This window comes from Phalacrocorax aristotelis, chromosome 12, assembly GCF_949628215.1.
Source record: "Phalacrocorax aristotelis chromosome 12, bGulAri2.1, whole genome shotgun sequence".
In the NCBI taxonomy this organism is placed as follows: domain Eukaryota; kingdom Metazoa; phylum Chordata; class Aves; order Suliformes; family Phalacrocoracidae; genus Phalacrocorax; species Phalacrocorax aristotelis.
Genome location: NC_134287.1, coordinates 23,458,108 through 23,478,267, shown reverse-complemented (window position 1 = coordinate 23,478,267; position 20,160 = coordinate 23,458,108). Strand labels below are relative to the sequence as shown.

At 41.0% G+C, this 20,160-nt stretch overlaps 1 protein-coding gene across 3 annotated transcripts in view; it reads right to left on the bottom strand.

Moving 5' to 3' along the window:
- The window catches only part of INPP5A (inositol polyphosphate-5-phosphatase A), a 254,812-nt gene that overhangs the window by 100,802 nt on the left and 133,850 nt on the right, over positions 1 to 20,160 (bottom strand). For all 3 annotated transcript variants that reach the window (XM_075107881.1, XM_075107879.1, XM_075107882.1), the window contains 3 exons: positions 17,499 to 17,562; positions 12,218 to 12,321; positions 3,274 to 3,326 (listed from right to left, as the gene is read on the bottom strand). In XM_075107881.1, coding sequence (XP_074963982.1) covers positions 3,274 to 3,326; positions 12,218 to 12,321; positions 17,499 to 17,562 — 221 coding nt within the window. The remainder of the gene's footprint in view (positions 1 to 3,273; positions 3,327 to 12,217; positions 12,322 to 17,498; positions 17,563 to 20,160) is intronic.

Sequence of the window (20,160 nt, the reverse complement as noted above, 5' to 3'; positions counted from 1 at the left end):
AGACAGCAACCAGTCTCCCAGATGTGGCGAGCCAGATTTTTACAACTCCTGCTGAAATACTCCTACCATTCTTGACTCCCCTTTTTCCAGCTTACCTAAAGCACAGCGCTCAAAGCAAGACGGTACTCTATCACAGGCCTTGGCAGCGCTTAATTAAATAATTACCATCCCTTCCTCCTTCATGTCCTTCACATGATGTATCTATTAACACATCTCAGTAAGACAATAAGGAACCATATTCCGTTTCTTCTCCCTTGATCCTGTGTGGGTAACGAGTCAGATATTCCCAATATCGTATCTGTGCTTTTGAATTGTCCTCTCAAAGTGTAATGCTTTGCACTTCCATGGCTTTAATCTCGCAATCCTACTTTCTCTAAAATATCAAAACAATTTTGATTGCTGATTCTGACCTCTGATATACTTGCAAACATTCCCAGGTTGGTGCCATACCTACACTTTATACATACATTCTCTACTCCATCCTGCCTACCAAACAGAAACTATATATGTAAACTGTATTTAAGACTGTAATGCATTCAGAGCACTACCTTGCACCTATTAATACAATAACACTGAGAACTATTGGAATAGAAATAAATACCACTCCCCCTTGTATTCAAGATACTAAAAAAAAAAGGGCAAAAATTGGTGCATGTAGTTCTCTCTTGTTTTTTCTTAAAATCAAATATCCGAGTGCCCCAAGATTCCTTAATTCTTCATTCACACTAAAGATAAGCTAATGAAGAGTAATGCATGTGAAGAATCTGGATTCACAGAGGAGCTCGGTGGGGGCAGGTCACTGAATCACAGAGGAGGTAAAAGAGGCCGGTTCTCTGAAATCTGTTAAGGTCACTTTTTGGGATTTTTGGAAGCCCTCTGGTTTTGGCATGAGGTACGTTCTATAATGATGTTTTCCTAGGCAGGGAACATTTATAGCTCCCTTCAAGGATTCACACAGCAGTATTAACAACAAGTCTCCTGCCTATATTTTCACTGAACTACTATAATGTAGAAATATACAGATCAGACGTCATGATTATGAAAACAGCCAGAACTTTGTTCATAGGCATGTGCACACAGACTGGGTTTAAACACTTACCACACCATGAACAGACACATTATGCGCTTAGATCTAATTAGGTGTATTTTCTAAACCTCTGTATTTTCCAAAATATTTCCCTTTGACTCTCCAGAAATTGTTCACAGTAACTTGCTCCTTCAACTTCTCATTAGAAACATTTGAGAACTTGTTAGATTATGCAGGTCATACTTGCAGACTATTCCAGGCACAAAACTACCAGCATAGCTCACCTCATTACAGATCAGAGAAAGCTGTGAGCCTCCTCACTCTTACTTCCCAATATACCCTTAGGGAACATAGGCGTCGTACATTATCTGATCAGAACATCTAGCTACCGACTGCTCCTTCCAAGAACTTTCCTTTTTTATTATCAACCTGCAAGGAAACATCTCCTTTAAATCTGTCTCTGAAGAACATTTTTTTTCTTGGAAAGGCCTAAAAATAAATTCACATTATTTTTTCTGAAAGGAGGAAATCCAAGAGAATAGGAGAGAGAGAACCTGGAAAAGTCACGGTATAAGAGGAAAGGCCAGATTAGCAATTGGTGCTAAATACCCACTTCCGCAGATCTCTACTGCTGGAATCACATGCCATGTCATACGGATCTGGAAAAATTAACAAGAACCTACATTATCCCATAGCTGCCTGCCCGATTTCTGGGTCAAAAGTCTGTAAAAGGATAAAATCTGCTGCTTTTTAATTTTTCACAAACTGCTTAATCTAATCAACATGCTTAAGCAAACTAGCAAGAACACTGCTCAGCACTCAAAGTCAGCCTGTGTGAACGTTTATCAGACTTTAAAATCACACTTACAATTTTAAAATGTGAAACGTCCACAGGAGGAAGGGAAAAATATTGAATATTCACTTACATTTAGGTGAATACAACATAAAGAAGCAGTAGAGACCAAAACTATGACTAAACCCTAAGAAAGCATGGTCAGATTTCCAGGTAGGACTAGAGAAATCGGCACCATCCGTGGGTCTGTTGAGCTCTCCTTGCGTTAAGACAAGGACGATTTTCAAGCCCTCTCAGGTATAGTGTTTTGCACAACCAGCTGCTCCCCCCAACACACACTACTACTGTTACTACTGTTATTGTTATTAAAGATATCGTTTTCAAACACAGAGAGCCAACAGCTTCAGTTATGAGATGCACCTCCCGTCAACACTAGTTGGCACTGCTTCTTCCAGAGACAGCGATCTAGCGTGTAGCACCATAACGATGTTCAACTTCTATTTCCATATCGTCTGCTCCCCTCACCCCCCACCTCTTTAGGCTACTGGATCATCCCAAGAGCAAAAAATGACTGTTTCTTCTGTAGATTTTCGCAGCACATCTTATGAGGAAGTCTCTCTGCTTTGGCGACAGCTGCGTTACACCGAACTTAAATCAGTCTTGCTCAGTGGGATGTTTCCTCAGCAGCCTACGAGCACACAGACGAGAGGTGTGCTGCCTGCTCCAGATCTGCTGCCCCTCCATCAAGCCCTACAAATGAGTGCTGGGCTGCCAGGTGCTTTGTTCTACCCTAGGATGAAAATAAGCAACCTCACAGAGAACAGGGCCATGCCTTGGGTTTAAAATGGGAATCCTGACCTGAACAGGACACTTAAGAAGTTCTGTTCCAGTAGAAGTAATACAGGATTTTAAAAACCTATATTCCTTCAAGGTAGAGTCCCTCCACTGACTTCAGTGGAAACCGGACTGGGCTTAAGCAGCTGGCCTAAAGAGTTCATAGAGAACCATCTCTTTCCTCAGAAATCCCAGAGGTGAGGGCTGCACACACTCAGGCACAGCTACCTGACCCAGACGAGACGGTGTAGAGCCTCAGCCGTATCAGGCGTGATGGGGAGCAGTAGTGGGGGGACGCCTTTAGCTCCACACTGTGGCTTCTGTAGCCCTGGTCACAGACACCAAGCTTTTTTGATCATGCTTGATTGAGAGGTTGCTTATGGCCTCGATTATCCCACGCTAATTGCACATACACGTGAATATTAACATCACATTTTGTTATGCGTCATTACAGCTCACTGAGCATTGTGTGTTCAATAAATAATAAAGCAAAGCAACTGTTTTGGAACTGATCTGTTCTATGAATAGACCAATCTATACATATGAACACCTTTGAAAGAGTTAACAAAGACATACATAATATAGACATAATCAGAAAGAGCTTAAAGATGCAACTTACCAATCAGTAATACACCACCTTGTTCGAATGAAACCTTTTCTGGACCACTTGCACTGAAAAATAAGCAAAGGAGAATCAGTCACCATAAGTAAAGGATTACTGTGAAATGTACTTATACACAGAACAAAATATAACAAAGTTCATCCATATGCAGTAATTAATAAGCACTACACACCTACTGAAGTACCTCGAAAACATATATTATGTCTCTTACAAATCCTGGAATTATTTATATTCTTGGCCCTGCGGCAGTTATAAACTTACATGTAAAATTAATATAAGCCCTGGTAGTTGCTTATAGATTAAAGATAACCAAGTAGGAAAGCCTTACAACTGTATTTATGCTTAGCCTAAACCAGCAAATTCTTACTGCCTACGCACAAATGTCTTGGCCTCTTTGTAATTCTACCTGAACTGTAAAATGTCATCAGAGATTTACATCGAATTAAAATAAATGAGATCTGCTAGAAAGCTATTTCTGCTGCTGAGCCAACCCTCCCAATATTTCTATAAAAGTTAAGGGGAATTTAAATAATGGTAGAACATTGCATTTATCAAACCTGCAATGTCCGCGAGAAAGCCACAAATCAGCTGATGCCAACATATGGCACTTATGATACAGCAAAAGGATTTTTTCAGCACCACTCCTAAGCCACTGCTATAAATTACAACCTCCCACAAAAAGACATGATTCTGCATCCTATTTATTCACTGTTAACAATGAACGTGTGGCTAGGCTAATGTTCTCTGGTAACGAATATTGCACCAGACCGGCCTAAATAATGATGCCAATGATTTTGTAGCAAAAGACTGCAACTCCTTATTACGAATAAAGTGCCAGCTATAGCAGAGCATCCCGCCCCATTCAGGGGTATCGCTCTCCTAAGGCACTGCCTTCAGAAGAGACTTGCAGGATGTATTTATGCACCTCACTGTGAACAGACAGTCCTCATGAAATTCTGAAGTCCCAAATACTGCTGAGATAGTGAAATGCCTCACAAAATCTAAATGGGCTGTTTTCTAATCACCTTTCCGATAACAGTTACCTATCTCCGTCTTCCTCCTCTCTCCAGGCACAAACACGGCAACCACAGTCAATACCAACCAGAGGTAACACCGCTCCTTTACCAGGGCCCCTTTCCCATTGGGGTTTCTCCTTGCATACAAAATATACTTATGAAGATTTTAAAGTGCTGATTATACTGAATAAATAATAGCTTCTCCCTGAATGTGAAAACTATTTACCGATACGCAGTTGTTCTCTTCTACCCAAACCCAGGAAAACGTGCAAAGTTACGTGTAAACGACAGCTTATTTCATCGATTGCACTCAACTTCAGAGCTTGTAATTTTGTGGAAAAAGTGTTACCTACATGCAACAAAACTAAGAAGTAAAAAACTGCCTACAAAATTTATGCAGTTATGTACTACAGGTTTAGTATTTCTTACTTCAGGTGGCAATTTCAGAATCACCTTTCCACAGGCTTGTGGGACCTTCCTACAGAAACTGCTAGAGCCAAATTTGACTGCAAGAGCTGCGGGGTGAATCGCAGCTTGGCTGCTCACCTGAGGACCCAGCTGCGCTGGCCCTGCCGAAGAAGGGTTGCAGGCTTTTCCCGCACAAACTTTATCAGCTTTGCGTTGCTACAGCAGCGGGCAGCGGAAGGAAGTAAGTAGTCCGCTCAAGACTGTCAAGTCCGGGAACAGTGACTAACAACAAGGTCCTTTATGCAGTGTATCAAAATTCGTATTTTCATACTGTGAACACACAGTGAACAGATTTTCTGTTCTTGACTTACGTCTCTACAGTTGGCTTTCAGGAGCTCACAGGAGATATATTAAGAGGAAATAAAATAAATTACCAAAAACAAATGTTTAGCCAAATGTAAAGATTTCCTGTAGACAAAAGGAGAAAAACCTCCTAAACCCAGATGGATTATACAGAATAAATGGACTTCTCTTCTGAACATACGCGAAGTTCACACCACCACCCTCCGCAGATCTGTCTGGTGACTCCTGGCAGCTGACTGCATCAATTCCGTAACTACGGATGGGGGGAGGAATTGCTTTTGAGATATTTAGTAATTAACATCAGTGGTTGTTTGATGCTTGTAGGTGCTTAAATCTTTTAAGAATTTGGGGTTTTGAAAGCAAGTGAATTTGCTTAGGTCTAACTGGGTTGTATTCAGGGAGGAAATCCTGTAAGTTCACTAGTCTGAAATCCAGCTGATGGATACATCCAGAGGGGATCACCACCAGCAACCAGCTGCTTGCTGGACTCTGTTCGCCCCTCTGGGAGCCTGGCGGGTGGCCAACGTCCCTTACGCTCCTCCTGCCCCATACACATCACCAACTGAGCTTCAAGGATACCGTGAGAGACTGCATCGAAGGCCTTGCTAGAGTCGATGCACACACGCCCACAGCACTCCCCTGCCCATGCCACTGGTCAGCCGGAAAGATTTGCTCCATCGCCTTCCCATGACTGAGGACCCCTCTTGAAAATGGCTGACACGCTTGTGCTTTCCCAGCCCTCAGAACCCTCCCCCTCTTAAGGCGCAGGGCGAAGCCCCGCGACGGCATCAGCCAGATCCCCTTCTCCCTCGGATGTGCCCTGCCTGCTGCCACGGGCGTGGGCACGTACAATTAGCTTAAGGTTTTGTTCCACCAAAGTGTGTGAGACCAAGAGTCCTGCTGTCAGCCATCGCCCACTTCTCCAGCAGGCCGCCCCACAGGACTTGCTCGGACTCTGTCGCTGACGACCTCGCCAACACAAGCAACACCACTATGAAGATGCCCAACCCTCAGAACTGCTGCCTCATTCTGTTTCATGCAAGCCTACACGGATACAAGCCAATTAAAAGGTATAAGGAACACAATTCATGTTTCATGACATGGTAAAACACAGAATTTCGTATAGTAGCGTGGTGTTTCCTCACACATACTCTGCAAATACTGGTTTTAAGGGCAGTAGTATGTATCACAGGCTGTTTTGCAAAAAATTTATTTTAGTAAGTGTAACTCAGATTCTGACACCTATTAGAAGTCCTTAAAAAAATCTAAAAATCACAATTTGAAAACTTGTAGTTACATTCTGCCGGCCTTTTCTTTGTGAATAGAGTCTCTCTGGAGATCGTGCTGACCTTTTAAAACCCCCTAGAAACACCACCTACATAAATAACCTCTGCTACATCTGGTAAAAGGACCTCCAGACAACATTAACATGAAGAGAGAGGTTATAGAGGGCTAATGTCAAAAAGCACTGTGAGCAATAAGTAATGCACACAAACCATGATTGATAATGACTAGCACAGAGCCTTAATTCATCTTTTCTCCATCATTTTACTGAGGGGGACCATATCAAATTAAATAGTGACCCAGCAAGGGTTTATTCAACCATACAAAGCAGGGGCATGAAGGAAAGACATATTAAAGTGGCAATGACTGCAGTGTAATTGCAGCTTCTTAAAGGAACACCACAGTTCAGAGGCAGATGGGAAATCTTGTACATGAAGCAACTGAATACTGAGCAGCAAGAACAACCGAAGCACCACGCGACGTTCAGCGTTAGCAGGCCCGCATCACCGCGGTGAGAACAACTCCTCCTCAAAGCCTCACGCGGGAACCTGTGTTTCATGTACTCACAATATGCTCAGTTTTAACTAGCCAGGAAAAGGAGCATGGATTGTGACAGCTTTCCACAAAAACCATGCAGAATGCAGCTCCTGCCCCCAAATTCCTTCCTTCTTTTCCTTAGATCAGTTTACAGAACTAAAGAATTCATACTCTAGTGGTTTTAGGAGTTTGTATCAAACTGTTCAAAGTATCTTTCTAATTTCCCTGTATTTCAGAATAATATGCAGTATATGGGAAACTCAAGCCCAGTTCAGCCTTTGAACACTATCACGCATTGTAACAGCACTATCAGTCATATTTCTACTGCTAAAGATTTCTGGAAGTCGGTACACAAATTTAGAAGTCTGCAAATGAAAATATCTATGGCACTCATCAAAAAATATATAGTGAGAGCTTAAGAAAATGAAGTCAATCTAATGACAAAGTCTATTATGTAGCCTAATAATTTAATTGGTAATCTGCTTTTTCATATAGTGCTTTCATTACCCTTTATTTACCAGAAAATACAGTGTAAAGAATTCAGCAAGATTATATCTATTGGAAGACTGCATTTAAGTATCAGTGAGTGATGTAAGAAAATATAAGAAATACACGATAAAACCTACAGCTGCTCCACTTCTTTTTACATACAAAACCGTGGGACGTGCAAATCGTTATTGCTGCCAGCTTCTTCCTATACACGAGCGCAGTCGCCAACCAGCAGCGACGCATAATTTCTTCACTAACAGTTATTTTAGAAGACAGAAATACAATTATGATGCAGCTTTTGAAAGAAAGATCAAGTTAAGTGTTATTTTTAAGAAAGTTGTAAGTTGCTGTGCTGCGTTGGCAGAAGGCCTGGGGAGGCAACGGGTACGAGTATACAGGTGGTGGGACAGAGGTTTCAGGCGTCTCTTCCTCATCTGTTAGACAGCCTCGTAGGACCAAGTACATAAAGGTGAACGCAGGAGCAGGGATGTGAAGTCAGAGGGGCCTGACCGTGCCAGCACTGAAGCGTAATGCTCCAGTGCAGGTCATTGCCAAAACCAGCTGAAAATAATGGTATGTGTTTGAAAGCACAACATGGGCTACCAGCCTGTTCTCACACTTCATATCTGCTGTCAGAGACTATTTCTTCCTCCTGTATTTCACTAAACTCTCCAAAGAACATCTAAATCTGTAAGAATTCATGTCTTTGGAGCAGCAGAATTTAGAGTTGATAGGAGCATAAACAACGGACCTAAATTTTAGATACCCAACCCAAATTATGACAGTAATTCTGTAGCTCATTTGACTTTTTCCAAGAACGCAAAGAGTCGTTACAAAACTTATTTTATAAAATAGTCATTAAAGGTAGATAATTACAGTAATAAAATTTATACTATTTAGGCAATAGCAGCATGATGATAACATGACGCAGAACTGTCAACAGCAGGGTTACATGACTTGTCCCAAAATGACCAAATCAGAACCCCGATCTTGCAGCGTATTTGCTGCTGTGGTCAGGATAAGTTTAACTCAGCATTTGACCGCATTCTCTTCCAATTAAGATTTCCGCTAGGACTTATCTATACATGCAAATTATATTATTGTTGGAGCATATGACTTAAAATACTTACAAAAACAACGGGGTGGACGGAAACATGATGGTTTGGGCCTTTTACTTGGCCCAAGTAAAAGCCAGCACAGAAGACTGTGGCGGTACTTCAGCTCACGCTGGAGGATGTCACCCAGCCTAGGCAGAATAATGGACACCTATGCCTCTAGATCATAAAATGGCACTTGCTTTATTTGGTAATTTGTATATTCCCACACCCCAACCTGTAAATTACCTTTGGGTACTCCTAACTTGAACACACTTACTTAATTCCTTTACCTTCAACAAATAATTCACTTAATAATAATTTGTCTATTTAACATTAAGAGTGCAAAAGTTAGTAGGCTTTGGACCTAATACAGCCCAGCAGCTGAACCACTGTTTAACAGCTTAAATATAAAATGTCATCCTTCACTTTAGATATATACTGCAGCTGAACAACATGCCTCACATATTTTGGATTGTTGACGTGCTTTAATATTTCCAAATACAGTATTTGGAAAGAAACTTTTGGAAACGGAATTTAAAGAACTATAGCTTGGGAAGGAGGAAAGAGAAAATTGTTTATTATTGCAGATTTCAAAGCAACAATCTTTATTTCTTAAGAGTCACTAGCTGATCCACCATCTGTAAGCCATCATAAAACCAGGTAGAGATGATATAGATCATCTGTATGTTCTCAGAGAGGTACCTGCATTTTAGAATAGGAAAAAAAAATTCCTACTGCATGTCCCAGAAAGGGGATACCACATCTTTCACCTTACAGTATTAAGTCTCTTCCCAGATCCTCTGTTAATAGGATTCCTTTAGCCAGCAGATGGATTGTGAATACAGGCAGTTTCATCTACTAAAAGACAACATAAATCATCATTGAGAAAGGAGAGACCGCAGTAAGGTTATCACCATACAGCCTTCTCCATGAAAGGTTTGCATTAAAGCATTAGTGAAATTAATTCATCTTTCATAAGAGCTTTGAGCAGTATCTGTGATCTATGATAACAACCAATTTCTCACTATGGGAAAAAAAAAAATTACTCAGGCCTGATAGACTACACAAATCTGCTTTTTTTTTAAATGGCCTAACATTATCTGGAGTGTTGCTCCCAGAGGCATCATTTGAGTCTTATGCCTAGCCAAGAGGACCCATAAATCAAGACAGAAAGTTTTGTTAGTTTTATATGCAGTGGGCTGTAATTATTTTGAATTGCATTATGCCTCAATCATTGTAATTACTTTTAGATCATCCTTAAGCAGCAGTAATAAAAAGAAAAGAAATCAGTCTTAAACCATTTCTCACACAAAACATTGTAAATGTGATATGAGAAGTCTGGCTAAAACACACAAGAGCATGTAAATGTAATATTTGGACAGATATGCTGCTCATGCTTTCTCCTGTGTCAACTCAAATTTTCAAAATGCGCATTACTATGTGGTATTTTAATTAGCATCGTTATTACCAACGATGAGACTGATTCTAGGAAGAAAATAGGTGATAATGACTAATTTTAGCTTTAAAAATGAAAACATGTATATGAGAACCAAAACTATGTCACTGTTGGTTTTTTAATGTTGCTGTACTCATGTGTGCTTCAGAGACTCTTCGATCTTCAGTCCAAAATGAAAAACAAAATAATATGTAAAAAGCATCACAATTATTTTCTAACTTTTCAAGTCACATGAAAAATATGCTGGCCTGGTTTATGCTAGGTTGCACGCCAAGAGAGCATGGAAAGTTACAGAACTGTAAATACGGATGCTGCTCCTATCTGCATTATTGTAGTCCTGGAAAGCCGTATCCCTGTGCGAAGCTCTGAAATAAAACGGGTGAATCCCGCAGCCCCCTCTACGAGTCTTGCCACAACACTACTACAAGGACTTGTGCTGCATGCGGAACAGAGCTAAACTCTCAAGGTCCTTCAGGGCACTTCAGGGTTCACAGCTTAATTGCGAATGTTTGTGGATTTTCTCTCTTCCTATTTGTTCCTCCTGCATGTAAGTAGTATCCCTGACAACACCAGAACACGGCGCTTTCTCCTTAGAAAAGTCATCTAAGGTAATGTAACAAATGGGAACCGTAGGAAGGCGTCAGATCCTCAAAAGGTATTTAGGTGCTTCTGGGGTTCTGGACCTAACAGTCCTGCACCTGAAGCAGCGCTGCAGGGTGTACTGAACAGATAAGCTATTGCTCCAAATACAAACATGGGAACAACCGATCCCTGGGCGCACACAAGACGCGAACACCATCTCTGGTCCACAAAACAGCGTGGGAACACCACCAGGCTCAACCATTTCTCCAAGAGACTGTGAAGAATTGTTCACGTAAGAGGTGGTAAAAAACGATGCTGTACACGTTACAAATTTCCCAGTCTCATGATGAAACAACAGCAGTGAAATAACGATGGAAATAATTCTTCCTGGGTATCAATGAACAATCCATAATTTGGCCTCTTGCTGTTACGCGTGATAACAGCGCTCACACACTGCTTTCAGTGCTCTCAGCATTACAATCAAATCATTCAACAGCACTGTTCATTTCCTACTCAGGTTGTCAATCACCCACACTGCTACAGTTTATTGCTGATAGAGGAGAAAAATAAATATCTGAGTAATGGCTTGAAGTTCCTTCAAAATGATATAACATTTAACTTCAAAGAAGTATTTGTTTATTCCCAGGAGGTAAAAGCTAGTAAAATTACGTCAAAGGCAGTTTCCCTTCCAGTACAGAGACACGGAATATAAAAATAAATAATTTAGTATCAAAGTCAAGAAAAAGAATAACCTACATCCCATCAACCCCGCAATTATTTATGCAATGCTCTTCCAAGCACACATGCACTATATAAATATCTCTGTGTATATTTACAAATTCTAAATTAATTTTTAAAGTTTATTTCGTTCTTCCTTATGTTAAAGTAGTAACATGCCTGTTTGATCCACAAATGTTATAGGAAATAGACAAATTTATTCCCTTGGTTTGTAGTAAACGCTAACCATTAAACACCCATGTTCTAGATGTTCTTGAGAAATTAAAAATGAGCAAATAAAAGCAAACACCAAAGAAGAGAACTGCAGGCAAAGCCTGCACTTGCATGTGCAGTTGCACTTGCAGGTGCAGTGGAAGAAATCCCTCAGCTGTGCTTGTGCTTCTGGGTTTGACAAGACCTTCGCTTCCAACGTGCAGCACTCCGCAGTTCTTTAGAGAACAGCAAACGAAGTATGAGGGCAGCGTCAGAGGAAAACAGCAATATGTTTTCAAGTTACGTGTATTCTTGCACCGATAAGACGCCACTTCTTGCCTCCATGTAGTAGTACCTAGCTGTACTGAGCGGAAACCTGTACCACTGCACCACGATTACAGAGCTGCTGCCGCTGAATACAAATGGAATCCATTCAAAGTCGGTCTCACCCTGCCAAGGAGTCAGCCTCCCTGAAACAGACTTGCAATTGGCGCTGTGTGCTATTCCTTTGGTTTTAAATGCACAAACAAGTCTTTCCATCACTGTCTCCATCCTTCACAAGGATTTCCTACCATACAAAGAACTCCATTTGAATTTGGTAAATCCACGCAATGACTTAAAACATATATCATAGGTGACAAGAATCAGACAGACAAACAAATAAAAAACCAAGACTTGATTCTGACCTTATTTACATTACTGAGAGTAGCTACTCAAGTAATCAGGGCAAATCAGAAACAAACCTAATGTCTGGGAATGCTCCATGGGATTGTACATACCTCAGGGAAATAATCCTGTGGAAACTTCTCTTTTTCCAGCATGGGCGTGCTTTCTAAAGTGTCCGAGTAGATTTCTTTCCCAGTAACCTTTTTATACTTCTTAGCTAGGAAGAGATATAAAACAAAATTAACATACATATCTTTAACATTCTAAGCAACTTACAGCACTTGTCGGCAAAGCAGTGGCATCCCCCAAAATAGGTGGTAGGGTCTTAGCAAAAATACGCAAGCATCGAGCTGTTCTGGGGCAAAAACCAGAGACCGCTAAACTGTGTATAAACATACTTGTTTATGTCAGACATCTTCAAGCTGTACAGTTATGGGTACTGTTATTTTTACTATTCAGAGCACTGTAAGGCGTTGGAGCTCTAATTATGAACCACGTCTCTGTACACCCTTGCACTCAAACTTTCTGGCATGGTTCTTCCAGGAGATGCCCGTTTGTGTCCTCAGCCAGCATCCAGCAAACTATGCTGGATAATTAACAGAAAAATTAAGTAATACAAAACACATTAAGGGGAAAAATGTTACTTATGAGTAGTGATTATCTGTATGTTTTATCTAGCGACTCTTTTTCTCAGATTTCAAGTCTACCTACCTAAGCATCAGCTGATGCAGACCTGTAACACATTATTAATTACATCTTTTACCCATCAAACGAGTACATGGTCATTCATTTAGATCATCTCAGCTTTTTGCCTTTTGCTTTAAATCAACAATATCGACAATGATCATCAACTCAGTGTTTGGCCACTCTTAAATTGTCTGCTGGGCTAGCTGTGTCAGTGGAGGGGGCTGATTCTTGTCACTCTAGAAATGACCCAGTGATGCTGGTGGAACTCCTAAAGAAAGATGAGTTGATCACCAGCTGAGCAGCCCATTCCTTCTGTGGAACTGAACTGAGGTAGGCTTGTTTTTAACTAACAGCTGTCTCTGCAAAGAAAGGTGACATCCTCAAGTCATCCACTGAAGTCATTCAAATACTATAATGCCCCGAGACAAAAACAAGAAATGGGAAAAAAGTTCTTATATGAACAGACTGAACGTTCTCCCGCAGGGACGTGGGAGTAGCAAAGATACACTGCACCAAAACCAAGTGGTCTACTGGGTGGTGTAGAAGAAGTGAATTAGAAACTTCTCTCTTATGTCCTAAAAGAGAAATGAGGACAGTCAATGAAATTCAGAAACAGCAATGCGAAACCTGATAAAAAGAGGAAGTTCATTTTCTACTTAACGCACTATTTTGCTGTCAGACTTGAGCAAGATCCTGAAAAAGCCTTTATATTCCTCACTATTTAAATACCTAGAACTACAACAGAAATCGTGCACGCATGAAGGAGCCTTAGAGAGGACCACTGTGAAGCTTCAAGGCCTAACCCGAACGGAGTCCTGAGGTGCAACTGCCTCATAGCTGCCCATCGCAGGATTTCCTCTGGATCTCTGCCGCATTTAGCAAGAGTTACTGCACCAGGCAGAAGAGTGGTCTGATGCAGCACAGCCATCCCTGCATCCCTGCATCCACGGCTGCAAGCGATTTTCAACTCTGCCAACATCCCCACTACCTACATGCCAGCCTCCGCCAATCAAGAAGGCCAGTAACATAATTTCCCAAGTTTCAGTCAGGTGTTCCTTAATCAGGGAAGTGACTGAAAATGATTAAAAAATGAAAATAAAATCTCAGGACAAAAAGGCGTTTTATTTTTTTTCCTTATTTCCTCCTGAAATGTCCTGTGCTTATACATGCGGCTCAGTCAACTCTGAATTGTTCGTATAGTCACTTGAAAACCATTAGAGTGCAAAAACGGCCTTATTTTTGAATGGCCTTCACTGATACTAGGCCTTCTGCATCAGTGCTCCTGATCAGAGCATTTCAAACCAAGAAAGTAAAAATCTTGCTCTGGGGATGTGCAGAAGACGAACTGGACTCCCTCCATTCAAACGCCGTATCGGCTGCTCTGTGACGCTGTAGCCACCCACCTCTTTCAGATTACCCATTTCTGGCTATCAGCACACAAGGCTGACACGTGAATTTAAGGCTGGCATGGGTGCTGTGTTTGTAAAAGAGACTTAGTGGTAAAGCACATCGCTTTCCAAAGTCTTTAATGAACGGTTACATTATAGACAGAAATAGCACAGACTTTTCAGCCGTAACAATCGATCGATCTATGGATCTATACAGCTCATGAACAAGAGGTTCTGCTTCTTGATCCACTTGGTACTCAGTCTCCCTCCTGATCAGGGCAATATATCAGCATGCCTGAAGGCAAGAACCTGACTTAACTTACCAAACTCCTGTGACACATGGATCTGGGCAGCTATCTTACAGCTACTGTTAAGCTGGAACTACCCAACTGGATTGAGTTTTGATTAGGAATGCACAAGAGAAAATCTCCAAAACAACTACTATCAAGAGCCCTGAACTGTCCAGTTCTAGTGGATATCTGGTGAAATTACCAAGCAATACAAAAACTTGTCACTTTAAGTTGTCTAGATAAAGTATTTTATATAATCTGAGGAAGCATTTACTGTAATGTAGTGATATACCTTCGGGAAAAAAAAGTATAATTCTTTATGTGCCAATCACTTTGAGATCTGGCTCCCATAGGAAGACTAAACAAATATCCTGATAAACTAATGTGGCATCATTCTAAGTAGATCATGGATGGATGTGCCTCTTTCAGTAAGTTTAACAGTGTCAGCAAAAAGATCCCGGTGTCATTCAGGATACAGGAAATGTTTGGCAGAGCCGTAAGGCTTCTGCTGTGAGAACCTAAATAAAAGGTAGCACTTGGCAGAAAGGAGGCACTTTACCATCCACTCACGTTAACATCAATGCTAAATACGAACTAGCGATTCATTTACATGACTGCGGAGAAGCAAATGCAGGAGGAAAGAAGCATGCCTTCTCATGTATCGCCAAGTAAAAATATTTCTACCCTATTTCTGATTTCACACCAGAGAGAATGAGATTCTTTCCGTAAACTGAAGTGTTAGCCTGAAGCTGGCCCCATACCCCCGTCAGTAAACCCCTCTGTTGGACAGTGGCTCTTTAGAATGCATAGATTGTCAACAGTTTAAATTGTAAGCAAGCCTTTGGGCCTCTGACCACTGTAAAAACAGTCCAACGCTTTCCAGGCTGTAGCAAATAATATTTGAGGATGTAGGAGAAAATTGTTCTCATTTTAAAATGCAAATATGTCTTCCTGAGAACTGAAAAACAGAGACAATCTTTTTTTTCCCCGAAGACTGTATTCAGTCACATCCAACTGTGCAGTGAATTTTCAAAAGACACAATGATGTTACAGGAATATTGAATTGTATACAAACATCTATTTTTTGCATGCTTTTGAGTAGAACCAGAATTTCATAATGATTTTTGTGCAGAAAACGTTTGTATCCATTTGGATTTTTCCTCTGATTTAAGAGCTTAATACACTGTGAAAATGTCAATAGTCATGAGAGAAGAGGCAAGTTTTACATTTCCCCTGAAAGATGGGAGCCTTCAGGGTCATATTTTACAAACACTACACTGGGAGACTGATTCTGCTCTACATTAAGAGAACAGCAGTTGACTTACAACACCGATTCAGTGTAGAACCTGCCTTCCTTGGATTTTTATTAAGAGTTTTTTCTTTCCAAGTGATGACTGGGCCAAACACATCTTTATGTGCATGGCTGACACCCCATCTGGCTCTGCTAAGGTTTTGCCGAGCAAAACAAAGCACTGAACATTTAAAGTGTTTATTTTCTGGGTCAAGCATCTGCTTATTTCTTTTACATAGATTATTTTCCCCTATGATTTTTCCTTCCATCTTTTAATTTGTTTTAATTCTTACATTTTCTTTTAAAAGCCATACAGTAGCTAATAAGCTGTCAATCAACAATTAATAAATCCAGAAAGCTCCTCTTTTCCTAAAAGAGCTGTCATTTCACTCTGCCAGATGCCGCTAGAGCAGGACACCTCCCATCTATTACCAGTGGAGGGAACGTTAGGTGGAATTCAGAGCGAAACTGCTCGTCCTCCAGCACTGGTGTGATGACATTGTGGGCTCAGGAATTAGGTGTGCAGATACAGTTTACATATTACTGAGACACCACGCCATTCACATGGCAAAATGAATGAACAGTTACTAAGAGTGGAACAGCAGGCTGTTCAGTCCAGGGACTGGGGTAACACCTTGGACAGCCAGCTTCACGTGCAATGCCCGTCTCCTCCCAAATCCACCCTGCACACAGTTCAGCTGACAATACTGTCATTAGTGTCTGCAAAACTCTTCTAGTCTGGGAGAAAGAGTAGGTATGACCTCTCATTAGAAGCCCCTCCATCACCATTGAGTTTTCCAGGATGGTCTCTCAGAAGTAAAATCTACTCTGAACTGCCTATGATATTCTAGCTAAAATTTTCCTTCAGCATTGAAAGCAATGGTGACACATATGTAGAACTACCATTCAAATATTTCAGGGAAGGAAGGCCCTGTTTCCTCAGTTACACCAGCAGAGAGAATCTGCCTCTGCTGAGAACAAAAATAATGAATCTATATAATTAAGACAATTAGTTCACTCCACAGCTACCACCATTTCAACAGTGCCTCAAATTAATGGGGTGCTAGATGTAGTATTAATGTGATTCAGCTCAGTAAGCTAAATGAAGCTCAGATTTTTGTATTTAATATACAGTTCTCAACTGCAATAACATAAATTTTAGATAATCTTTTCTATATACACCTCAGGAAGCATTCAATAATTTTCTATGATATTTCTGATATTTAATGTACCAAGCCTAGCATTACTCTTAAACTTCCGAGATTTAGCAAGACCTCCAACCTGATGGATCAATGCGGGTTAAAAACAATGACACCCTCCTACTGACCTGCACTGCTCCAAAGTAATTTAAGCCATAAATCTACCTCAGCTGCTTTGCAAAATGGCCACTGCTGTTGGACATAGGTCTTGGTCCTATATCTGATCTACAGGGAGAGCCTTGCAGCCATTCAGAGCTCTTTTGAAATCATCAGGGATCTCTATGGATCCAAAGGTCCATCTGCATGGGAATGATTAATGCACCGGTTTTCAACCTGTGGCCGGTCCATTGACTTCTTCTAAGAGGTCTATAAAAGGTAAGAAAAGTAACGTCTGTCATCAATGAACGTGCATGCATTATACAAAAGTCAGCACGTCAAGGAAAAAGCTGCTAGGCACCACTATCAGAAAAGACGACAGAAAAGCTGCCTTGATTTATAAAGCCAATTAACAATGAACAACATTTAATTCCTTTGCTTACCTTTAAAATCAAACTGGTAGATGTTTTTCAAAGATTCATGAAGAAAGTAAAAACTTCCTAGAGCCTGTAAAAAACAACAAAATAAGAAATTATAAAAATGCCTACTTTGGCTAACTAAGAAGTATCATGCTTTCAAATTAAAAACCAGATGAAATTAAATACTAATAAATAAAATTACTAATTTTTATATGTTCTAAGATCTATAAAAATATTAATTTCCTTTGTTGCTTCTCTGAAGGTTCATAAGCCATTATAAAGAAGATCCTTAACAGCTGACAAAACATGGTAAGGACACAATTACCAGGTGTACTTTCAGAAATACCAGACGGACGGATGCAATTAGTAATACAGACAAATGCCCTTCTGAACACTGAACACATACCCACAATTCTTTTATAAAAGCCCAACAATTTCTGCTTCACTTTCAGAGCAAAACAAATGTTTTTGGAGACTGCAGTACAGAAACAAGAGAAGGGTTGAGAGATTCAATAGCTTTTGAGAGCCAGGCACAGGTTTACCATCTTCCTACTGAGCTGTGCAGAGTGAATGACTTTGCCAGCGCCAGAGCAGGCGTAACACTTAAAATCTAACAGGAGGGTTGGGAATATTTGCACACACTTGTACAGCTTTACCTGTTTGTGTTTTGACAATAACTATAATGACAGATCAGTGCAGTATGTCCATCTCTGCTAGCCACGCTCGAAGAGCAACAGCTGCTCCTAGCTTTGGTGTGAAGCCTACAGAGGCAAGTATTTTCTCACAATGCACTGACCCGAAAGGAAAGAATACAGAAGTATCTAGCAGAGGAGCTTAGACATTTGAATACATGCTAAGTTTCTTGACACTGGCAGAACTGACGTGTTTCTAAATATTAGCAGAAGCGAACATGAATACATGAAAAATTTGAGTTACTACTGAAAATAAAATACTATGTGTTCATAGTTTGGATTTAGATAGGACTTATAACTCTTCCTGCTGATCTAGTCCTGAGCAACTGTTCTCTTTAGTTTTGGTTGTTTGTTTTTTTTTTTTCAGAACAGTGACCTAAGCCAACTACGGAATTCTGTGACAGTTTTAATGATTAGTCCATGACCAAGTAAAGCATGTAAACATAGAAGTAATCTCTACTGCATTCAGAAAAGCTTATAAACTCCCACCTTAGCAAATCAATTTTAAATGCATACCAAAGTCCACCCATATTCAGCAAAATATTAGTACCTCTTCCTTACACATACTGAAGTACTTTCCTAGTTTCTGAAGTTTTCCGAGATCTTAATCCTGAGTCCATTATTAAAGAAAGCCTCTTTGTTCAGGATACCAGCTAAGCATACCCCTTAGCTGCACAGGCACAAGCACTTTGGTCCTTTGGAGTGGGGACGAAAGCTGAAATGCCATCTATCTTCAGGCTGACCACAACGCAGGGTGTGTTGCCTCGCTGCTGAGAGCGGCAGACAGCCTACTGTGGATTTTAGGACCCTTTTCTCTGCCACAGAGTTCCCATGAGGTATGAGGAAATCCACTCCAAGCTTCCCATGCCCAATAACTATATATCCCTCATTTTCTGAGTACCTGCTCTCAGACTTCTGGGGTCCAGTTTACAGAAGGCCTGAGCGAACTCAGCTGCATCTGGCACTAATGGCACAGTGCTCCAGGTACACACATCATAGCAGAGCCAAAATAACGCTTGTTGCAATCACAGTGTCTTATGCAAGTGAAATAAAGAAATGAAGAACTGAAGTGCAAGAGACTGTCTAGCCCAGAGGTGGTTCTCAAACATGGCAGGTGAAACGCCCATGGTCACACACTAGCAGCAGAGACTGCCAACGCAGACCCTGCGGAGACCGGCGAAGGAAAGCTGCGCGGCTTACCACGTCAGGATGAGCTGGCCATCCCTCATCTGGCCCAGTACCCACCACCCACACAGGACCCAGCACACCCCAGACCTAGGTGTTCTAGCTCCACTGTTTCCGAGACTGTTTCCCTATTACCATGGAAAGGACTGTTCCTCCACCAGAACATTTTTGAGGATTTGCAAGTTCCCAATTTAGGCCACGCCTGATAAACAGTTTTGTAACTTGCACCTAAAACCCCCTGCAGAAGAGGCTTCCACATCCTCCTGCTCAGCCTGGCATAATTTTTCCCTATGCTGAAACTTCCAAAGTTTCCTAAACAGGGACAATTCTCCTTGCCTTGCTGCTCCATTCTCTTCTTCATGCCCTGCTCCTTCTCCCGTGAACCTCCACGGACCGGAAGGCTGCTAACCCGGGGTGCTCAGGCCGAGACAGGCCCCTCCTGGCTCCATTTGTGCCATTGAAGCTTTGCCAAGGTTTCACTTACACATACCGTGAGCTTGCTGTTTGCTTTTACTTCTTCACAGTGATACAATATACTGTTTTCCTCCGGTTAATGAGAGGAAAATTACATCTTCGAAGAGAGTAAAGGAAAATCAAGTGAGAAAGGAAAAAATAGTGTAAACAGACTTTATAGTGGAATGTAGAAAAATGTATACATTTTAAACGAGAACTTGATGGGCCTTTAAATACATCTTATGCACTCAACAGACGTTGGGGGTGGGGGGGGAAGCAGCCTGCCACTAGATAAACTCTTCTTGAGAAGTATAAAAGAAGCAATGCATTAAACAAAAGGGATGATTTTGTTTCAT